Source organism: Octodon degus, unplaced genomic scaffold (assembly GCF_000260255.1).
Source record: "Octodon degus isolate 3935 unplaced genomic scaffold, OctDeg1.0 scaffold00225, whole genome shotgun sequence".
Taxonomy (NCBI): domain Eukaryota; kingdom Metazoa; phylum Chordata; class Mammalia; order Rodentia; family Octodontidae; genus Octodon; species Octodon degus.
Genome location: NW_004524801.1, coordinates 1,889,915 through 1,912,109, shown reverse-complemented (window position 1 = coordinate 1,912,109; position 22,195 = coordinate 1,889,915). Strand labels below are relative to the sequence as shown.

Sequence of the window (22,195 nt, the reverse complement as noted above, 5' to 3'; positions counted from 1 at the left end):
AGCCAACTTCAAAACCTGACCCAAAGATCTATGAACTACTCCAGGGAAGAGCTCAGCCGAGTACCAGATGAAGAAACTACGGGAGGAGGGAAGCCTGGCATGTCTGTTGATCTAGTCCACTATAGGAGGGGCCCTGCCCTGACTGTGAACAGCCCCACAACACACTGAGGCCATGTGTGGGTCCCTGTCTGTCACTGCTGAGGGGCACAGTGGTCTGGAGAGAACAGCATTGCTGCCTCTGCCCATCTGCACCAGGGAAGAATGGTAGACAGCTGTGAGTCCCAGCTCCTGAGCTACCGGCTGTCCTATGGCCCTAGGGCCATCAGAAGTCTTGTCCCAGCTCAGAAAAGTCCACTCTGGAGGTGGAATGTGGGAGCATGGGCTCAACTGGAGGTGCTGACCTGACGGAAGTTCTCCACAGTGCTCCTGATGTAGAGCAGCACCTGCTTGGCGGAGCACAGGGCCCGGTGCAGGGGGAGGCACTCGATGGCAGCCTGGAGTTGCTCCTGAATGTGCTCATCTCCTAGTGTCCGGCTCTCGTAGGCCGTCTGCAGCAGGGTGGAGAAGCCAGAGGCCAAGGTGGGCATGTGAGGCGTGGAACTGCTGGATGCCTGCAGAGGCTGAGGGAGATGGCAAGACAGGGGGGCAAAATGCAAATCACCAGGATGGAAACACTGCACAGGCTGTAACAGACCTGAAGTGATGTGCACGGCAATGGTCAAATTAATCATGCCTAAGACTAAAAATGCGGCTATGCGGCATTTAACTGAAGTACACTCAGCTCCGAAACCACCAGGCTCACCCATTTCCCTCAAGTGCTCCATGCTGACAGAATGTGAAGGGCACAAGTAGGAACTGTGACTAGAGCCTGCCACAAGCCACACAGATCCAGCTTAACAACAGGAGCCAGTGACAAGTCCCAGACAGGGGAACCACAGCTCCAGAGGACCCATGTCGAGAGCTGGTGGTCTTCCCAGGAACCTTGTTAGACTGTCTTGCCAGGAAGATGGGAAACAAGGGCCAAGCGAAAAGAAATTTCTGGAACTACTCTGTAGTTGGTTTCTTCTAACCTAACTGCAAAAGTCTTCCTTATTTACCCCATGTGGCTTATATTATCACAACTCCCCTGAACTTGTGGTAACTAATAAACTCAAGGCTGTCTTTGGACCCAATGGTTTTCAAAGTGTGGACCGGGGGTCCTCGGGCTCTACCCCATAACTGCTGGCTCAGAAAATGGGGTCAGGACCAATGGCTGAGTTTGACAAGCCTCCAGAAACAGCCACACACCTGAAGGATGAGAACAAATGCTATGATATACTCAAAGGGGGTGGCCAGGACACCTGAGCACCAGGTGGGGCAGCACTGAGCTCCCAGTACCTCCACACCCAGGCCTTGGTGCAAAGAAAGGTGACAGTGGGCTTGGCTCTGAGCCAAGCAGCCTGGAGTAAGTCCTGACCACCCCAAAGTGGCAGGGGAAGCACTCTGTGCCTCGGTTTCCTCATGTGTGCAAAGGGTGGGTAGAGTCTTGATCTACTTCTCAGAGTTATGAGGAAAAAGAGCTCAAATACACAAAGTGCGTTTAGTGTGGGGACCTGGCATGCGCAACCAACAGAAATACCACCAACACTGCCCACTCACAAAGGCCCTCTGCCAGTGTGGCAAACCTCGCTGCTATCATTGAAAGTTCTGAAAGGTTTGCCATTACTGCCAGGCTATCTGCTTTCCAGTATGCAGAAACTGAATGAACTCACAAAAATGCCCACAGTGATGATCTTTCTGGCCCTACAGAGCATCAGTAAGTCCTCTTAATTGCTGCCAGAAGCCCACTACAAGAACGCAGTCTCCACCAAAAGATTACTCTTTCTCCCTGCACTGTCTGTTTCAGCCGAAAGGAGCCTGCTGGGAGCTAAGTATCTGAGTCCAGGCACGCACTAAGGCCTGAAGCGAGAGCTGTGAGGCAGGCGTCATAAGCCATTTGGGATGGAAAAAGACTAAACCTTTGCCTCCAGCTGAGGCAAGGATCAGCCAATTATCATCACAGGCCCAGTGGAAAATTTAATTCTGGCGTTATCACCAACTCCTGTGTGTTCCCTTCACTCAGGCTGAACCTGAACCGAGGTGAGGCAACTTTGTTTCCTCTCCTACACAGGGAAATCTGAAGATTAAGACCACTCCCTGTGAGCCATACAGCACTCTGGCCACACAGCCAGGGCAGGCCAGCTGCAGCCTATGGGAGGAAGCTCTGCAGAGGTGGTTATGGCTATGGCTCACCCAGGCTTCTCGGGCTTGCTCCGGGATCCAGAGACTGTAGTAGCTGTTAAACCGGGACAGCAGCTGGCAGCAAGGCGGGCCTGGAGGCTGAAACTTGTCATAAGCTTGGAGCAGAAGACACAGAGCCAAGGGGTCCCTCTGGGTGTGGAGGAGGTCAGTCAGCACCGCTGTCAGATAGGCCACGATGCTTTCCCCTGAAGAGGACAGCATGCATGTGGGAAGAAGCCTGCTGGAAACCGTTCTGTGATCCACTGACACTGCCTCCTTCCGCACACATGTGATACCCAGAGACATTCATGCCACCTCCACAAAGGGCTGCACACACACGTGGGAAGGTGGGTTCCTCCACACACCGTCCTAGGCTCTGCTTTACTCTATTTCATTTTAGTTTATTATGGTACTGGAGATCAAACCAAGGGTACTCCACCACTGAAATGAACCTTCAGCCCTTTCTTGAGCCAGGTTCTTACCATCTTGAAAACTACCCATGCTGGCCTTGAATGTGCAATCCTCTCGCCTCAGCCTCCTGAGTAGCTGAGATTATATTATGAAATAGTCAGTACCTGGTCAGATAGTAGTCGGATGGAGGTGTGTAAGAGGTAAGGCCCAAACACCAGGACCTAGGTCTTGTTAAGCATTCGCAAACTCCTCCCTTCTGCCCTGGCACACGAGACTCTGGCAGGGAGGATGGGACCATGTGCCTGCCTGGGTTTGTCCCTTCCAGGCTGTGACACAGCCTGCTCCATTGTGCATTCTCTTCCCTGCCACAACAGAGCCTGGAAGCCACATGCTGAGACAGTCAGGTGATACAACAGAAGCAGCCCCGAGCCCGGAGCCACCTTCTGGAGGACAGCACACAGAAGGGCACCCTGGCCTGTGTAAGGCTATGACAGGGCAGAAAGCAGACCTATACTCATCAGACCATGCCAAGAGGGGGCAGAGAGCCTGCAGCCCCCACTAACCACACCACTGTGCTCTGCAGCTGCTTCCTGGGACTAAGCTGCCTGGAAAACCCAGCATGTATGAAAGATTCCCTCTTAGCATCAACATGTCGGGAACACGCAGAAAAGGCCTCACCAGCCCGACTCAGCCAGAATGTCCTGATGCTGTACAGGTACCTGCTTGACTTTCTGTCCCAAGGAGTAACTTATTCCTGGCTTCCAGGGCTGCAGGAACCACGGCACTGAATGGGAACGTAAGGAGAATCATGTCTTCACTCAGCAAGAACCCAATCTCCTCATCCAGGCCTTCGCTCCCCTCCACCAGGACATCCACCATGTCGAGCACATCTGAGACAGAGGGGAGTCCAGTCTTGCTCAGGCAAACAACAACAAACGACCCCACTGCCAACACTCCCAGGAAAAGGGGGAATGAGAAAATATGTGCATGAAAGAGAATAAAACAAATCTAAACTTCTTGGGATAAAATGCTTGATATGGTTTGACACTAAACAGGTGAAGAGATCTCTATAATCTTTGACAAACTGCAGAACATCAGAAGTGGTGAAGTCTTTCAACTTTAACCTGAATATGCAGACAGACAAGCTAAGGGATCTGAGAGCACAGACTAGACAGAGCCAGAGTCTGGCTTCAAATCTTGACTTTGTTCTGTACACAGTAACTATGTGAATCTGAGCAAGTTATTTAACCTCTTTGTGCCTCAGAGATATGGACAATACCTTCCTCCTTCAGAGCTGTTTATGAGGTTTACAGGCAATAACATTTATAAAAAGTTTACAAAGCACCTGGCACAGAGTAAATATTACCAAGTTAAGGCAACCCAGAGTAAATTCTATACACATTTCTCATAACACAAACAAAGATTCTAGAACAGGCTGACCTTTGACACAAAGGAATGTGGTATCTGCATTTTGCCCAGAGCCTCAGTGCCACTCCTGTTCTCTGGGTCTCCCTTGCTAGGTGGCAGCACAGAAAGGAGTGGTGCCTACCATCAATGTGGGAGATGGGAATGCTGGTGTCATCAGTGTCTTGCCTGCTCACAGCGGCCTGCAGAGTGCTGGCTTCTTGGACAAAGTCAGACGCTTTATCTGTATACGTGTAGGGATTCGCCACCAGGGTCAATAAAACCTGGGCATTCAAGAGCCGAGTGGAAAACATTTACATGGTTACAAGTGAATGAAAAGGGGCAGGCTAAAGGTCACTGGTCACTGTCAAGGGAAGCATTAAAATGTTAGATGTTCTTAGTAACAACAATTTCACTGCAAAGATTTGTTATTATTTACAAAATTATTTCCTCTTAGTAGACTACTGCTTTTAACACAGTTGTATCCCACTCCATCATGCAAAAACAAATTCCCAAAAAAGAACTTGAAAACATGCAGCAACATAGATTCTAACGCCAAGTGGCTTCTGGCACTGCAGCAGGATCAGGAAGTGTGGCAGGGCAAAAGGCCCTCTGGCATCACTGCATCCAAAGTGCCTCAAAGAGGCACAGGCCTGCACAGTCACCCCAAGACATGCTCCTTTCTGTGGGAAATCTGGGTAACCTGTGCTTACGCGTTCCAGGAACTGAATCACGGTCTCTCTGCTGTCTTGCGAAGTGTTATCCAGGTGCTCCAGCCAGAGCTCCAGCTCCTTCCAGGTGTATTCAAACACACCTGTGTCCCGCAGAATCTGCAGTGAGCAGATGCAGAACAACTGTCAGCACAGCCTGCACCAGCTCCACACTGTGCCAGGGCACAGAGACCCAGGAGCAGGAAGGGGTGACCGAGCCGCCAACGCTGTAAACACAACACAATCCCTTGCCTAGCAGCTACCCATTCCTCTTCCAGAGGGCTGGCTTTGTGGATTTTCACAAAGACCCAGCTACACGTGCATGGCCTGACCCTCACAGCAACTCAACCTTCCGGCTGCAGGAAGTTCTCCAAGGTCAGGAGCCTGCCACACCATGTCATTCCTTGTGTACCTTGAGGATCAGGCAGGGCAAGCAGCACACCATTCCCACCAGAGCAGGTTTCAGTTTGAGGCAGAATCTGAGCTGCAGGGCTGAGCAATTAAGTGACATCCCCTAATGGCCTGAAGACAGACTTACGCCGTAAGTGGCCTTATGGCACAGAGTCCTGCAACAGCATGTGCTGAACAGTGCCAACCATGTCGATTCCACCTATTGGCATTTGGCTGTCAGGACATGTGGCTGGCACCTGATCCTGCAGTGCTACATGTAAGGAAAAGCAGCCTGAGGCAAAGGCTCACGCAGCCATGCTCCTCAAGCGGCTCAGGGGAGAAGAGCGAGATCACCAGCCCTTCACCAGGACAAGGGTCTCTCTTGTCTTTGCACCCGAGAAAGAGCAAACATAGTATCTGTAGCACCCTACTGCCCAAAATGTTGGCTGTACAACAGAACTGAGGAAGGAATTCCCCACAGCCAGACCTGCTGCGGCTCTCGCAAAGTGAGAAGTGTGTTAAGGAAGAAGCAAAGTCCTCACTGTCCCCTGTTGACCTTGGCCACATTGTGTTGGGAGATGGACAAGGTGATAAAGGCTGAACGCGCCCAAGTCTGGGAAAGAGGGAAGACGCAAAGCTGCCTGCCAGGCCCAAGGGGACAAACGCTCTGGTGCTGGGCCTTGGTGTATGCAGCCCCAGCTGCCTCTTTCCCCTATCGGGTCTCCGGGGCCACTCTGAGGTTCTGTCATCTGCATTCACCGTGGGAAATTCAGTTCTGACAAACTGGTCATTTGCCCAAAGTCATTCAGAAAAGATGAAAACCAGGACTTAAATCCAAGAATCAGTCAGGTGTGGTGCCACACACTGGTAATCCCAGCACTCAGGAGACTGAGGCAGGTGGATTGCTGCAAGTTTGAGACTAGCCTGGGTTACAAAGTGAGCTCAAGGCCAGCCTGAGCTGTATAGCGAGACCCTGTGTCAAAAAGACATTAAAAAAAAAAAAAAAAATCCATGAATCAGATTTGATATCTTTTTTTTTTTGGTATTTTAGGGAAGGGCTTACAGGGTGTTCAGGGTCTCACTACTAGATCAAACTCACAGAGATCTGTCTGTTTACAGCCTCCCTCCCAAGAGCTGGGATTACAGGCATGTGCCACCATGCCCAGTCTCAATTGTCCCATCTCAACTTCCACCTCAGCGCACCCCAGAGGCAGGGTCAACTCAGCAGGCCCGGGGATCAAACCCTCGGCCCCTGAGCCTGCTTGCAGGCACTTTATTATGCTGAGCTACTTGGCCGGCCCGAAGAATCAGATTTGAAAGCTAATGCTTTCATCTACTTCACAGTGTAATCTCTCAGGAATCAAACTTAATTTAAGGTACACGAAAAAGTACCATAAAACCTTCTGATTGAAATTTACAATAGTCTTGATATATCCTGAACTCAACAACCATGTAGTAAGTACCTACTATTAGGAAAACCTGTGCAATGCTTTTCAGAATCTGACACTGGCAGAAAATGCTCACCTTCACAATGAGGAGTTTGGTGGATGACTTGAGTTGTAAGTGGCTACTGGTCACAAACATTTTCATTAGCAAATAGAACACGGATCGCTCTCCTCCAATAATTTCTGTGCCTGGGCCTTCCTAGGGTTTGAACATTATTACATATTTTTAATATAAAATTATTTTCATATATATATATAATTTCAGTAAATAATTATGTATTGTAAAAAATAAGGAGGGCCATCGCTTGCTGAGCAGACAGGTGACTACGTGGCCAATACACCGCCAGGTCCCCATCTCATCTTGTTTAAATGACACTCAGCGAAATGACTGCTCTCAGACACAAGGAACGGCAGAAGTCATGTCACTCACTCAAAAACGCCCAGCATTGCTGAGGGTATACTCATAGTGATCTTCTCCATGCACCAGCGAGGTCCTAGGGTCCAGACTGACACCTACTCTGGCTCATGTTTTGAAAACCGAGGCAAGCAAAGGTAATGGCCATTTCCCAAGAATCAGGCCCAGCGCGTTCTGGTGCAGATACTTCGAGCCTAGCGGCTGGCAAGGAGGGACCCAGGGGCGCCTGACCCTTCTGAGGCTGCACTGGCTGCATTCTATCAGGATGCAGGTGTCAACATACTGACTACTTATACATACTTACTGCCTAAAAAGGCTTCCTTCCAAGCTATAGACACAGGACTCAAAGAGCACAGAGCTCTGGATCCCTGGGCCGTACTCTGCCAGGTCTGTGGCTTCACTGCAGTCCTTAGCAGTGAGGATGAGGCGAATACCAGAAAGTGCAGGGGTAACTCAGCCAGCAGACCACACCAACAGACACATCTCACAAGCATTATGAAACACTGTCTATAAGTTAATGTCCTAATACCAGCTGTTATACATCAAGAGGCTTCTGTTCATCTTCCAACTTAATCATCAGGATCCACTGGCCCAATTCAGTAAGACTGAAAAAAACCAATCAGTGATTCCCCCCAACTTGCCTCCTGGGTGAGGCAAGTACAGTGGAAGGCTGGGAACAGGGTTCTGGGCAATACTGACTGGGTCCTACCCTGCGTGCCCACGCATGGCTGGGGCCCTGTGGAAGTATCATATGTGCTCTGTATTCCAGTTCAGTCTTTTGGCCAAACAAGTCCCCATGTCCAACCTGGCATGTGTTAAGTCCTCAGGACAAGCTACCCTTAACTCTGATGCAGAGAACCTTAGAAACAGGATTTGAGGGGCCAGGGAGATGGCTCAGTGGAATAAGTGCTTCCCTAGCAAGCACAAGGGCCTGAGTTCAATTCCTGGTTCCACAAAAAAAAAAAAAAAGAAACAGGGTTTGGGGATAACACACACAGACCCTAGGGTCATGGCATGCTTAGATCATTTTAGAAGTATCACATGTAAAAAAGTTAACATCTATTTCCATACTCTTGGTTCCATATGAAAATCTTATGTAATATCTACCTCATTAGAAAAGATACTTCGAGCAAATGAGAAGCACACAGCCAAGGCACGCTTGTTTGATTATTTTCCTTCAGAGGACAAGAGTGACACAGCACTGGGGTGAAATGACACAGGCAAAGCTGCTGCATCCTGAGCTTTCTTCTGGGTCAAAATGTTCTCTAAAGTCATCTACAGGACACTGTTGAGGTCACATATAGGGTCTCTTCCAGCAGACACAGGCCTCTGCTAAGTCTGGGTTTATTTCCATCTCTGTCATAAACTCTTCCAGGATGAGCAGAAAGGAGGAAGAGTATTTTATTTCCACAAACATCTTAAAATACAAGAGTCAAGATAAAAAGCCAACAAGCCCAATAGGCTAGCTAGCAGTGGAAGACCGGAGCTCTCCTCTTCATACCTGTGACTTCAACCACAAGAACTTGGTGGCTGGCAGCTCCAGGGCCACCTTCAGCATGTGGTGCTGCAGGACGGGAGGGGCCTCCTGGCCAAGGCCCTGCTCAGAGATGATGCCTGTGGACATGAAGGAGGCAAATGGACAAAATCACCCAAGGGCAGCTGCACAGCAAACACTGCCTCAGTCTCTGTACCTGTTCCCCAAGCAGACAGCTTTAGAGTAAACATGCCGTGGCCCAATCATGGACTGTCCATAGCACATCACTTGGGCTGACTGGCTTCCGTCCTCCCCACACTCATGGCTTATGCTTGATGCTCACCCAATCTAACTTAGGGAAAGCCAGCTACTAAAAAACACTTGTCCAAATAAAATTAATCAGGGTGCAGGATCACAAACACCACAGCAAAGTAAGCCCCTTCCCTCCCCCAGCCTTGCTGATCCTCAGCACCTGAGTGCTTGTCTGGCTTACAGAGGCCTCCGTCATCTCTGCTGGAGGAGACAGCAATGGCTGGTCTGCCATCTCCAAGACCCACCTTTCAGGAGCTTGCTGAAGTCGAAGTTGTACTGCATGACCACATGAGGGACCACCTTTTGGTAGAGGCATATAACCTGGAGCAGGACAGCTTTCAGAAGAATAGTTTCTGCATCATCTGCAACCACAAAAATGGCTTGAATTAGAAACAATGTGTTTTTGGACCTTGATCAAGGAAGCAGCCAAGCCATGGGCAGTGATGAGATGTTAGGTGTGGATGTGGTACGTGCAAAGGGCCCAGGCTTCAGCCCCACTCAGCGGTGATAGTCCTGGACAGGTTAAGGCTGCTGTCTGTGTTTTCACGTCCTCATCTGAGCAAGGGGGTTTCTCATGGGGCTGCCATAAGGCACAGAGGATCTAAATTCAGGCTCCAAAGCCCATTGCCTGGACAATGACAAGTCTGAGTCAACGCTTTGTACTATGAAGGGGACTGTGTAGCCCATTTCAATCACAGAGCAAGAAAGAGCCTCCCACTCTGCCCCTATTTAAAGGCCAGAGCAGACAGCATCCCGTGTCCACCTCTTTGGGGATACACAGCACTCACACATGCCTGGACACTTCTCTAGTGGATATTTAAGTTCAATCTACATCAAAGGATATGGGATACAGCCGAGGGCCCTGAAACATGAATGCCTGGAGATCCTCCTAGCTAGGAGTCAGTGCACGTGGCTAGTCAGCTCCACCCCTGCGGGACACCAGAGCCTCAAAGCCCTCACCACACTGGGGAGCTGTGTGTGCAGCCGCAGTGCTGTCACCGCTCTTCTTCCCTTTCCCATCATCTTCTTTTGTCTCCTGCTTTTTAAGTGACTGCCAGACCCACACAATAGTGTTCAGATCTGGCAAAACCTGAATAGGAAAAAGCAAAAAAAATCAGTTGTATTAAACAACAAACAGAAACAAATTGAACACAGTAAGAGGAAGCAAAACCCGGAGAGGGGAAGTGCAATGTGCGAGGGGGATTAGTGTCAATTATGTGAACACTGAGTACGCAGGAAAGGACACAGGAAGGTGCAGTGACAGCAGGCTCAACGTCCTTTGCAAGCTCTGTTCTGCAGTACAATTTCTACAACTGTAGATACTAAAGATTTAGTGAATGAACAGGTCTGATAATAAAACCAAACCCTTGAAGACTCCTTCACCAGAGTCAACATAACACTTCCTCCTGGTGGAACATAACACTTCCAGCTGGGGGGACCTGTCCTGTATGATCTAGGCAGAATCAGCCTCCACCGGGAGGAAGAGGAGCTTCTGGGTCACCCAGCCCCTCTGTGGTCCAGGGGTGGATGTGAGCTGGGGTATGACACCAGCCCGTGAGGAGACAGGAGGTCCAACCAGAGCCCAAGGTCTGCTTTTGTCCCCAGGGGACAGCAGGGACATCATCTGAATTCTTGCCTTGCTCTAAGACTTTGGGACTGCATCCAAGTGTGACACATGTGTGGCACCATGGCACAACTGCCTGCTGGCCTCTCCAATGAGGTGGCTCTTGCTCCCCTCTCCCCACCCCACGATGGCCCTCTCCTCTACTGTGCTTGGTGGGGAGATGGACAGGGAAAGCCCAAAGTCCGACTGTGCTCACCTTGCTCAGGGCTTCTCTGAAGAGCTGCACAAATTCCTCCATCACTGCCACTGTGTACACGTTCGATTCCTGCCATACTTCCTTATTCAGGCAGTGGTCAACAGTTTTTAATGCTCTCTTCAAAATGAAGGACGTGAGGGACAGAGCTGTGTGTCTCACCGAAGTGCTATCCAGCTGGGGAGAAAAAAAGTTCAATTCACATGCATGTCGAGGTGGACAGAGGTCCAAAGCTCTGTGCTGCACTGCCTCTTGTCCCCTCTAGCCACGCTGGATTCTACAATGTGACAAGAGGTGCCCCCAGGGACCTTGCCCATGCAGATGTCCTGTGTCTGAGCTCAGCAGCTGCCAGAAACAGTTAGGAAAGACGGAGTCGACAGTGGTTTCCTTTTCAGCAAGCCTTCTCTGACGACAACCGCCTCGCTACTGTGGAGCACCTGGACTAACAGCAGCAAGACCTCCCCAGAACCCACCCCAAACACAGGCACGCCACACTAATGTTCAGCGTCAGGTGGAGAGATAGATGGCGAGGAAACACATCGGGTTCTGCAGTGCAGAGCACTCCCTCCAAGTCAGTAAGCAGCTGCTACAGTGTGTACATGGCCTGTCTCTAGGGCTCCTGTGACAGAAGCTCAGTCCCAATGTGGCGGTGCTAGGAGGAGGTGGAATTCCCAAGAGGTGCAGCATGTAGGAGGTGCTCAGATCATGGCAGGCTATCCCCAGAGGGCCTAGTGTAATTCTCAGGGGACTCCATTAGTTCTTTACAGAGGGTGGCTATAACAGGAACAGGACTGGCCTTCCCTGGCCTCTGGCTTCCTATGTCACCATGTGGTCTCCCTCACATACATGGCTATGTCCTTTTCTGCCCCTCTACCACGTTGTTACAGTCAGGGGGTCTTCCACAGAGGAACACAGAGGCTGCCCAATCTTAGGCTTTCAGTTGCCAAAACCGTTAGCCAAATAAAGCTCTTTTCTTCATATATACCCAGCTTCAGGTATTTTGTTACAATAACAGAAAATGAACTAATGTTAAGAAGCAACTCCTATCAGTGGGACATACACACTTTCCTACTTCTATTCAGATGACTGCTAGGATGGTCTTCCAAGTCCTTGCTGACTGCAGACCAGGGTTCAAGACCCTGTGTCAGTAAAAAAAAATTAGGGAAGAGCTCAGGCCACGGCCAGGGGCAGTTCATTCCTGGACTACAACTATGCCAGAAATGCCCAGTGCAGGGAGGAAACGCAAAACCCCAGGCCCTTGCCAGCCCAACTCAAGCAGGATATGCATCTTTACATGGTCAGTCAATGAACTTTAACTCTTGGGGCACCCTGGCTGGAGTACTGGGTATTTATAGTGAGGGAGACACAAACAGGACTCTGACTGGCTTTTAGTCCCATAGCTAGGACAGCCCAGTGCCCAGCATGGCAATCAGCTGTGGTCTTACTTCATGTGGCTGCTGGGCACCTGAGCAGAAAGAACACAGGTAATGCCTTAAGCCAACAATGGCTCCAACGCACGATGCCCTCAAAGGCAAGCCCCCCACAAGAGGTCATGTAACACCCAGTGGGCTGGGAGCACAGAGCTCAATGACCTGCTCCCAAATCCTTCTAGCATCTCATTTCTACAATAAACTAGCTCTTTTTCTGATTTAAAACATGTGCTATCAGAAGTTCTTCATTTAGCACTGTAAAGAACAAAAGAAAACAACAACTTCCTAACTGCAGCCTCTAGAACTTGTCATTCCACTTGAGTCCCATGAATATGAAAACCACCTCAGTTCTCCACAAGGGCATCTGGGGACAGGGGAACAGGCTATGGCTTGATGACCTGGGCCTGTACAGGACAGCAGCCACCAGAAAGGGCATGGAGCCATCTATCTAGAGGATGAACGCCCTCCAGGAATGTGTGTAGACGACAATGGGACAGGACTGAAGTCAGCCTTTCATTTTCCAGGCTGCCAGGAGTAAGTGCAGGGCGAGCAAATACAGCCTTCAAAGGAGGTACACCTGATGTGTTCCTTTCACTTCTATTTTCTGTAGGCCTCTGGGGAATTATGGCTGTTTCCCACAAAACAGATGGATAAGTTAGCTAGGTCCTAAGTTTTCATATGATGATCTGGCAAAGAGAACAAAAGACTTTTCTGCTGAGACCATACAGGCCTCTTCTTTTCTCCTCCTCACTCACCACCTGGCTCAGCACAAACCTTGGACAGGTATCAAAGAATTCCACTGTAGTCCCAGGAGCTGACATCACTTTTGTGACTGTACCCATCACCACAAGGCCAATTCATGCCCCCGCAGCACACCACACTGACCCTGCTCCTGCTGATGTCCTGTAACAACCCAGCCTGCCCAGAAGGACAAGATGTACTGTGACTGCTTCGTCTCCCCAGGAAAGTGGTAGGGCCACTGCACTGCAAGTGGCTGGCAGGCCCAGAGCCCCAGTGGGTCACCCGCCTACAGCTGCTCATCAGAGCCCACAAAGCTATGGTAAGACACAAGACCCCTCTGCCTTAGGCTTCTGACAGGGCTTAGGATCTCGTGAATAAATTATGAGACAATTTAACTCAATTTTTTTTCCAGGAACGTATTCTTCAAAAATGAGTGAAGACAGCTCATTCTCAAAGTAAATATTCCCCAGAAATCTTAACACTATTCACTTGGACAAAAAAGAAAGGATTTGCTGGAAAGGTACCTAATGGTAGAGCATTTGCTTACCATGTGCCATGCCCCACATTCAATCCCCAGCACAATTAAAAACAAAAGCAAAAGAATGATTTATTGAAAAATTTCAGTCTACCCAGGCCAGGAATTCTAAACTAACAAGACTTTTTAATAAAAGAATTTCCCTTCTCCAGACTCTAACATTCTTTCACTCTACTCAACCAGGAGTAGAGACATATGGAGAGATCAAGATGTCCCTGCCACTTGCTAGAGTGGTATGCAGTGTGACACTACCCATCCCCAGAAAGATTGGGTTCCTGTCCCAGGTCCCTGCCCCAAATGAGGTCACATGGTATTTGCCTCTTTAGAAGCCTCAGCGACTCCCTGAGAAAATAAACCAATGCAACCAGGCTGAAACTCTCAGCCAGAGGGTTTGGCAGAAATTCAAGAAGCAGGGCCACCATGACCTTACGTTTAATGCTTGGGTGAACATGATCTTATTGCACACCAGGGGCACCGTGGTCACCATCACCATTGCCAGGAGCCGTGGCAAGGGGATAAACTCTTTGGTTTGAAATGCCCGAGAAATCTCTGGCTGGGCCTCATAGATCTAGGAAAAGGAGAAAAGAAATTTAGTTGGGGCCAGAAACAGACATGCAATAGTGCAGCCACTCCAATCAAATAATTTATACTGATAAAAGTCATATTCATTGCAGGACAAGATCAGACTTGTTACAGGTAACTCAGGTCACCAGTCTGGCCACCATCAGAGCGGTGACCTCAAAACCATAGCTTAGCCTGAGGTCTGAGGCACCCTTATGGCCTGTGATGGCAGACAAATTACTGCTGGACTTGCACTAGAATAAGGGTATCACTCACCATGACCCTGCACTTGACAAATCAAGCTATCTTTTTAAAGTACGACTGCCCTTTGGGGTAGGGACACTTGACGTTTAAAAATAGTTCGTGGAAGGCAAAATTTGACCGCAATGGGGTTAAGTGATTTCCTTTGGGCCACACAGCTACTGAGGACTGCAGCTGAGATGCAAAGACCACACATTTGCCCCCAACCAGTGCTGGGGTGGCCAGCGCCAGAAGCCGCTCCCTAGATGGTGCTGATCACAGGGCCCCGCTCCCCAAGCAAGGGGCAGGGAATCCTTTTTTCTTCTCAGAGGAGCTACAGCTATGGCTTTCACATGTGGGCACTTAGGGGAATTCTGAAAAAAACCTGAATAAAAGCTAGTTTTACTGATAACCCCAGGGCCAGACTGAGGCACAAGGAAACAATCCCAAGCATTTCACATGCACATTAGGCAGGCCATAAATCAGAGGCAGAAAAACCTCAACTGAGCCAAGCACTACTGGCAAAGAACTATAGGCTGAGTATCTCCAATCCAAAAATCTATAATGTAAAGCTTTTGAGTACCAAAAGGACATCATGCTCAGAAAGTTTCATAATGTGAAGCATTCTGGATTGCAGACTGTGCATTTAGTTCTAGATTAGAAATGCTTACTCAATAAAACCTATGCAAATATTTCAAAACATGAAAGCCTCCAACATCTGAAACTTTCCTTCTGGCCCCAAACATTTTGAGGAAGGATTTCAACCTGTACCTCCACTGACAGCTGAGAGACACTGATGTCTATGGCTGAATGGAAGTTAACACACATCTACTTACACAAACATACCCAATATCAGAGCTATGTCAAGATGTTCTAAGGACTTGAATCTAGCTTTTGAAAACTATACAATTCAAGGGCGGGCCGAACAGCTCAGCGGATTAAAGCACCTGCAAGCAGGCGTTCGATCCTGGTGCCAGAGCCAGCTCTGCCCCCCGGGTGCAATGAGATGGCAATTGAGACTGGGCATGGTGGCACACCTGTAATCCCAGCTCTTGGGAGGCTGTAAACAGGCAGATCACTATGAGTCCCATCTAGTAGTGAGACCCTGAACGCCCTATAGACCCTTCGCTAAAACACACACACACACGCACACACACACACAGAAAATTATACAATTCAAACATTTCAATCAGCCCTACATAGTCAAAAGGAATAAATCTCAAAATCTTGCTCAGTGAATCTGTTTAGGAGACAAGGCCACCCAAGCAACATCATCAAAAACATCCCCTTTATCACTGTATAGCCCGTGAGCGCAGATGCCCAGCCTTTCCTCACTCCTTACACTCCACGCCTACAGCTTCTGAAATGCTGTGTCTTGTACCTTGGTAAGCAGTCTGATATTATTTAACCAAGTGGACTTCACTCTTGGGAGAAAGGAAAACGTCACTTCCTTGAAGTACTTGCTTAGCAGGTCTGGGCACACTTTTAGGATGTTCACCACCAGCTCGGCCACCAGCTCATCGCTGGCTGCAGTTTTCAAGCCCAACAAGAAGTGCAGAAGTGTCAGGTTGCCTCCTCTGTTGGGGACACAGACAAGAAGGAGAGGTCAGCAGAAAAAACTCAAGCCAGCAGAGGCCTGGACAGTGATAAAACGGCTGAGGGTAAATTTCCTCCAGGACAAAGTGAGGTGTTTCCATGGCTGTAGGATCCTGAACTCTTATCAGAGCCTTTCGATTGCTATCCCCTTCTTCTAAGTGGCTGACAAGGTCTCCATTTTGTCCCATGTCCCCCCTGCTTTCCTTCTTCCATTCCTGGAATTGAACCTGACTTTCAAAGGACAGAAAGAAAGCTGTCCTCTCTAACCCCCACAGTTGCCTACAGTCACCCCCATACCCTCAGACCTTTCTTATTTTTTTATTTTGAAACAGGGTCTCACTAAGTTGTTAAATTGCCCAGGCTGGGCTTCAACTTGCAATGCTCCTACTCCACTGGTCATCACCTCATTGAACCTCTGAGGCAGGCACCAATTTTACAGGTGAGTTCTTGAGGTAGAGAGGTGTCACCTGCTAAGGCCTCGGAATCCAGTTATAACTGGAGTCCCACTGCATGGTCTCGAGAACCTGCTCTCTTATCCTGCACACTAGGGGATGAAGTTTAATTGGAACACAGTCATAGCCTGTGCATACATCCACAGCCACTTCCTGCTACAGCAGCATGGCTGAGCCGTCACAACACGGATGGATGGCCCACTTGCCTAAAATAATATCTGGTCCCTTACAGAAAAAATTTGCTTCACTGTATTGTCCAATACCTAACTCTGAATAAATACCTTCTAGGTGACAGGTACTATCCTAGGCCCCTGGGAAGACAAAATTGGTCTTTTCTTTCCATGTCACAACAAATTAGATCATGCAAAAAAAAAATAATAATAATAATAATTACAGAAGGCGACAAGAAGTCACAGTCAGAAGCCTGACTCAGGCAAAGGGACACTGAGAGTGGCTGATGTATTTTAGAAGGGCTGTCTCAAGTGGTGACACCTGTTCAGGGACTTGAGTGAAATGAAGTGGGCCACATGACTGCTGGGAAACCACGTACTCCAATTTTCTCAAAGCTTCTCACTACTTCCACAAACACAACTTCTCTCTTCTTCCCCTAAGCACAAATATTTGGTTTTTGTAGTAGTTTCAAATACTTATGAAAAAACCACAGTTTATTCCAAACAGACCCACACCCTTGAGTTGATCTGATATGCTCAATAAGTGATCAACTACTTCACAGACCTAGTTAAGCAGAGATTGCTTTAAACAGGGAGGAAATATATGCATGGTTTAAACATGGTTACTAGAATGGATCTGACTGCAGAAGTCCAATACAACATTTAAGCAGGAAAATGAGCTCATCCTTACTGATGAGCAAAAAGCTACACTATCACTAAGTGTGAATTAAAATAATCTCAGAATCCAAATAAATTTAGCGTCACATGTGAACCAGGTATGATAGTCTAAGCCTATAATCCCAGCACTGCAGCAGGCTGAGGCAGAAGGATCATAAATTCAAGCCCAGTCTGGGGAATTTGGTGAGATCCTGTCTCAAAACAAAAACAAAAAATTAAGGACTGGGTGAAAACCATCACCACCAACAAAAAAATCATACCAAGGCAGAATTCCCACCACATTATCCCATTCTGAAGGAATCAGTATTTCTTGAATACCTGAAGCTAGAACTGTATCAAAATATCTAAATCTGTGCCATAAAACACTATGCTATAAAGGGAGGAAAAATAAAGACCAGAAATATTTTTATTGTGAGATGAGGGAAAAAATAAAAAAAAAAAAACCCAAAACAGGTTATTTTGGTAAATAAAAATGACACAAATAAACATTTAATGTCTTCAAAGAAAACATCTAAAAGAGTATAATTAAAATCATTAGTATTGGACTTTCATATTTTTTTTACTGATAAAATGTTACGATAACCATGAACAAAAAAATGAAATTACATAAAATACATTTTTGAGACAAGGTCTCACTATACAAGGTCTCTCACTGGCCTTAAGTTTGCCATGCAGCTCAGACTGGCCTTGAACTCAGTGATACTCCTGTCTCAGCCTCCCAAGTGCTGGGATTACAGGCACGCACCACTGTATCTGGCAAAAAGCACAACTCATAACCCTGTCATCGAGCGTGTTACTGACTATCAGTTTTGGAATTGAATTTAATAGGCTTAAATGTAAGCTCTGCACTGTACGTTGAGATCACCATCCTCCTCTCAGAACTGGGATAACTAGGACATTCGGCTCAGGACCACTGTGGAGGCCACGTCAGGGCCTTCCCCTGGGAAGGTGATGCAAGAGACTCCTTCTCAGGTTATGCCAGCATATTCCTTCTCAGGTTATGCCAGCATCTTTCAGCAGATACGGGAAACATCTCCTTAGGGGAGACATACCACTATCTCTGGATCTAAAGACATTGCTACCTGAGGCCTCTGTCCCTAAAGAATTGGAACAGATACTTGGGGTATCCAATTACTCACCCCTAAAATGAGTTAGATAAGTGAATGTAATTCTGATTCTAACATACAATTCTTTTTTAAAAATTTTTTTAAAGAGAATACAAATTAGAATTAAAACAAAAAATTACAGAATTTACTTAATAAAGTAATATGAATTTCACAGTATTTGTTGTAATACATAGTGTTGTCTTCCAACCAGTTATTCATATTACCAGATGTACGTATGTAAAATTGGAAGAAAGAAAAAAGAAAGAAATTTATAAGAAATTAAGAAAAGAAAAAGTACAAACCATTGAAATAAGGAGATAAAACAAACATTAACTGCTCTTTTCCACAGACCAACAGAAATGCACAATACAGTTGTCCAAACCCTCCTGCTTGCATACATAGATAAATCTCTTTCCACACTCCTTCTCCTGGACTTCTCCTCAGCTCAGTAACTCTTTCCTTTTGAATAAGTTCACTCCCTTTTAACAGTGTCTACTGTACCCTTCAGATTCCATTTTTCTCTTTCAGGTTCTCACACTAAGGAGACAATATGATGCTTGCACACGTGGGTCTGATTTATTTCACTTAAAAGTATGTTCTTTACTTGCATCCATTTACTGACAAAAGGCTCAAATTTATCCTGTTTTATAACTGAGTAATACTCCATTGTGTAAAAACGCCACACCTTCCTTATCCATTCTTCAGTGGATCTAACGTACAATTCTATCATGTAGCTTTCCAGTCAGAACATGATGGCTTCTGAGAACACATGCTGGGGCTTACGAGAGCGCTGGAGCTTACCTGCCAAAGGTGCCCAGAGAGGCATCATAGAAATTAATCCCATGCTTGAACGAGCAGCAAAGATCCAACAGAAAGTTATGAGCGAGCTCCCTCACCATGGCTTTCCCTGCTTCTTCGGCAGACAGCTACAAGGGTCAGAAAGTAATGCAGTGAATCACGACTTCATAGACCTTCGTGTCAGCTACAGCATAAAAATAGGACAGTGACACCCGCCTAATGACAACTCAGAAAATTTTAAACACATGGAATTATTTCCCCCAAACAAAACCAGCCCAAACAGACACATCCATCAAGATAAATGAAGACATTTGAGAGCCAAGTTTAAACCTTTATTTTTAAAAGCTTTCAAATGATTTTACTTTGTCTTGCACTTCTCAATGAAACTGCACATTTAGAAGTGTTATTATGCCCGCAGGACTACGTGTAAAAGAGGGCACAAAAATATGTTTGAAGCAAGATGACCTGGGCAAGTCACTGAGCTAAAAGGGAGGAAAGCAGCAGGCTCCAGAGCTTTTCAGAAGTGAACAGAAAGGCTGTACCTACGCCACATTGGCCAAGCCCCTGCTGACAACACTGAGGACCGCAATCTGAGAGCAACTGTTCTAAGGTAGCACAAATAAATGATCATAATATAAACGATCCCTGTCAATAGGTAGGGAAATAGAAGGTTCCTGAGACAGGATTTTAAAGTAAACAAAACAAACTTTGAAACTCCAAAACCTGGATGTGGAAAGTATGGAAGAAAGGAAAGGGAAAGCCTACACAAGGAGGAAGAAAGTATCACAGAACTGGCAAACTCTATGCATCAGGCAAACCCTGTAGACAAAATTAAGTTGTCACTCGTGAGGGGGAGTAATAGTTTTCTCATTGAAAACAACAACCATGTACTATCATAGTAACTTCCAGATGAGAACAAAAATAGGGTAAAAATACAAAATGTAATATCTGGGTATAATGGTTCATGCTTGTAAGTCTAGCTACTTGAGAGGCTGAGGCAAGATTACAAATTTGACCCAGGTCTATCACCATGCACTAAACTAAAGTCAAAATGGATTAAAGAACTGAGCATTAAATCAGAAACACTAAATCTCCTAGAAGAGAAAGTAGGAGGATCCCTTGAACACATAGGAGTAGGCAAAGAGTTCATGAACAGAAACCAAATCGCACGGGAAACACTTGAAAGAATTAACAACTGGGACCATCTCTTATTGAGAAGTTTTTTCACGTCAAAAGAAATTATCAACAAAATGAAAAGACAACCCACAAACTTTGAAAAAATCTTAACTAACAAGCACTCAGACAAAGGTCTGCTCTCTAGAATATGTAAAGAACTAAAGAACATTAGGGTCCAAATTTAAAGACCCAATCCAGAAGTGGGCATCCGAGATGAATACACACTTCTCAGAGAACAAAATTAAAGAAGCGAATAAATATATGAAAAAATGCTCCACATCACTAGCCATCCGTGAAATGCAAATTAAAACAATGCTGAGATCACCTCACCCCAGAAAGATTGGCTATCATAAAGAAATCAACCAACAACAAATGTTGGAGAGGCTGTGGGGAAAGGGGAATCCTTCTCCACTGTTGGTGGGAGTGTAGACTGGTGCAACCATTATGGAAATCAGTGTGGAGACTCCTTAGAAAACTAGGACTGGAAATCCCATTCAAGCCTGCTATCACCCTACTGGAAATTTTCCCGGAGGAACTGAAAGAGTCATATCATAGTGATATATGTGGGCCTATGTTTATAGCAGCACAATTTGTAATATCCAGAACTTGGAAACAACCAAAATGACCGTCACATGTGGAATGGTTGAAAAAGATATGGTACTTTTATATAATGAAGTACTACTCAGCTATAAAGAATGATAAACTTGAAGCCTTCATATTTAAGTGGATGCCCCTTGAAGATATACTTATTAGTGAAATAAACCAGACCCACATCTGTAAATATCGTATTATCTCCCTAATATAAGGACTTACAATTCTGTATATGACTAGGTTTCTAAATTTCTTTGTAAAAATATGTAAATGCTTATTTCTACTTTTATATAATTATTTTTCCTTCATATTCTGTAAGGACTTAAAGTTCAACATATCAATATCTGATGGAAGATACCTGTTCCAGGATATGGCAAAATGTTTGATATTTCTACAGATAGGATAAACTAAACTGCATATATTGCAGGATAATAATTAGCTTCTCTTCTGGAGGGTTAACAACCTAAGTTAGCAGATCAAAATTTGGAGAAAAAGAAGGGCTGCATGATTAGCCAACATTTTGGCCCTACCCTTTCAAGGTCAGTGAAGACTCGGGACATAGGAGAACCTGCACTGTAACAACATGTAACTCAGTTGTGCTCCAAACTTTCTGATCAAGAAGATTATGGAACCACAGAGAAATGTGTTCGAGGATCTAAAGTGAGCCTGGGAAGAATTACATGGAGAGAAAAAACATTTTCTCAAGCTTTCACAGAGAGCAAATTAGTCAAGCAATGGCCGTAACTCATCCTCAGGTCAGACACTGACAAAAGAATGTACAAAAGGTGGTACAGGGCTACAGGATAGATCCTGAGAGTACTTGGCTGACCTTATCAGATTCAAAAGTTACAATTCTGGGTATATAGGTCTTGCTATATCTTGGTCTTAACCATCCAGTAGAAAAGTATAAAAATGAGGTATATAAAGTAAATCTATATTAATACGATGAGCTGTAAAAGGCTCAAGTCAATAACTTCTGAGGATAACCCACTAATATTATAGACTGCTAGACAGTATTAGATGTTTAGTTGAATTCAAACACTTATAGTATTTAGATGCTAACAGAATATTCACCTCTGACAGGACAAAATAAATAAATATTTAAAAAAAAGAAACAAAAATGGAAATGGAAAGAAACAGTCAATGCTCTAATTAGCTTCGTCTTCTTTTTTTCAATTGTTTGTACTTTTTCTTTTCTTAATGTCTTATACATTGGTCCAGATTTTTCTTCTTCCAATATCTGATAATATGAATAGCTGGTTGTAAGACAATACCATGTATTACAACAAATACTGTGAAATTCATATTACTTTAAGTAAAATTCTGTATGAGTTGTCAAAAAAAAAAAAAATTACAAATTTGAGACCAGCATGGGCAATTTATTAAGACCCTATCTCAAAACAAACAAACAAAAAAACCCCACACAGGATTGCAATGTAGGACCATGGCTGATCAATCCCCAGCACTGGGAATAATAATAATAA

At 46.0% G+C, this 22,195-nt stretch overlaps 1 protein-coding gene across 4 annotated transcripts in view; it reads right to left on the bottom strand.

The window, feature by feature from the left end:
- The window catches only part of Urb1 (URB1 ribosome biogenesis 1 homolog (S. cerevisiae)), an 82,305-nt gene that overhangs the window by 46,740 nt on the left and 13,370 nt on the right, over positions 1–22,195 (bottom strand). For 3 of the 4 annotated variants that reach the window (XR_002818961.1, XR_002818960.1, XM_004645358.2), the window contains exons 8-20: positions 18,948–19,072; positions 15,526–15,721; positions 13,774–13,911; positions 10,641–10,814; positions 9,781–9,910; positions 9,066–9,182; positions 8,536–8,648; positions 6,699–6,818; positions 4,788–4,904; positions 4,220–4,358; positions 3,390–3,560; positions 2,272–2,465; positions 402–620 (exon numbers count right to left, since the gene is read on the bottom strand). Coding sequence is in view for 2 of the 4 variants with exons in the window: in XM_004645358.2 (XP_004645415.1) it covers positions 402–620; positions 2,272–2,465; positions 3,390–3,560; positions 4,220–4,358; positions 4,788–4,904; positions 6,699–6,818; positions 8,536–8,648; positions 9,066–9,182; positions 9,781–9,910; positions 10,641–10,814; positions 13,774–13,911; positions 15,526–15,721; positions 18,948–19,072 (1,953 nt within the window). In the remaining 2 variants the exon portion in view is untranslated. Of the gene's footprint in view, positions 1–401; positions 621–2,271; positions 2,466–3,389; positions 3,561–4,219; positions 4,359–4,777; positions 4,905–6,698; positions 6,819–8,535; positions 8,649–9,065; positions 9,183–9,780; positions 9,911–10,640; positions 10,815–13,773; positions 13,912–15,525; positions 15,722–18,947; positions 19,073–22,195 lie in introns of all 4 variants that reach the window. The other variant, XM_023705583.1, reaches the window with a different exon arrangement.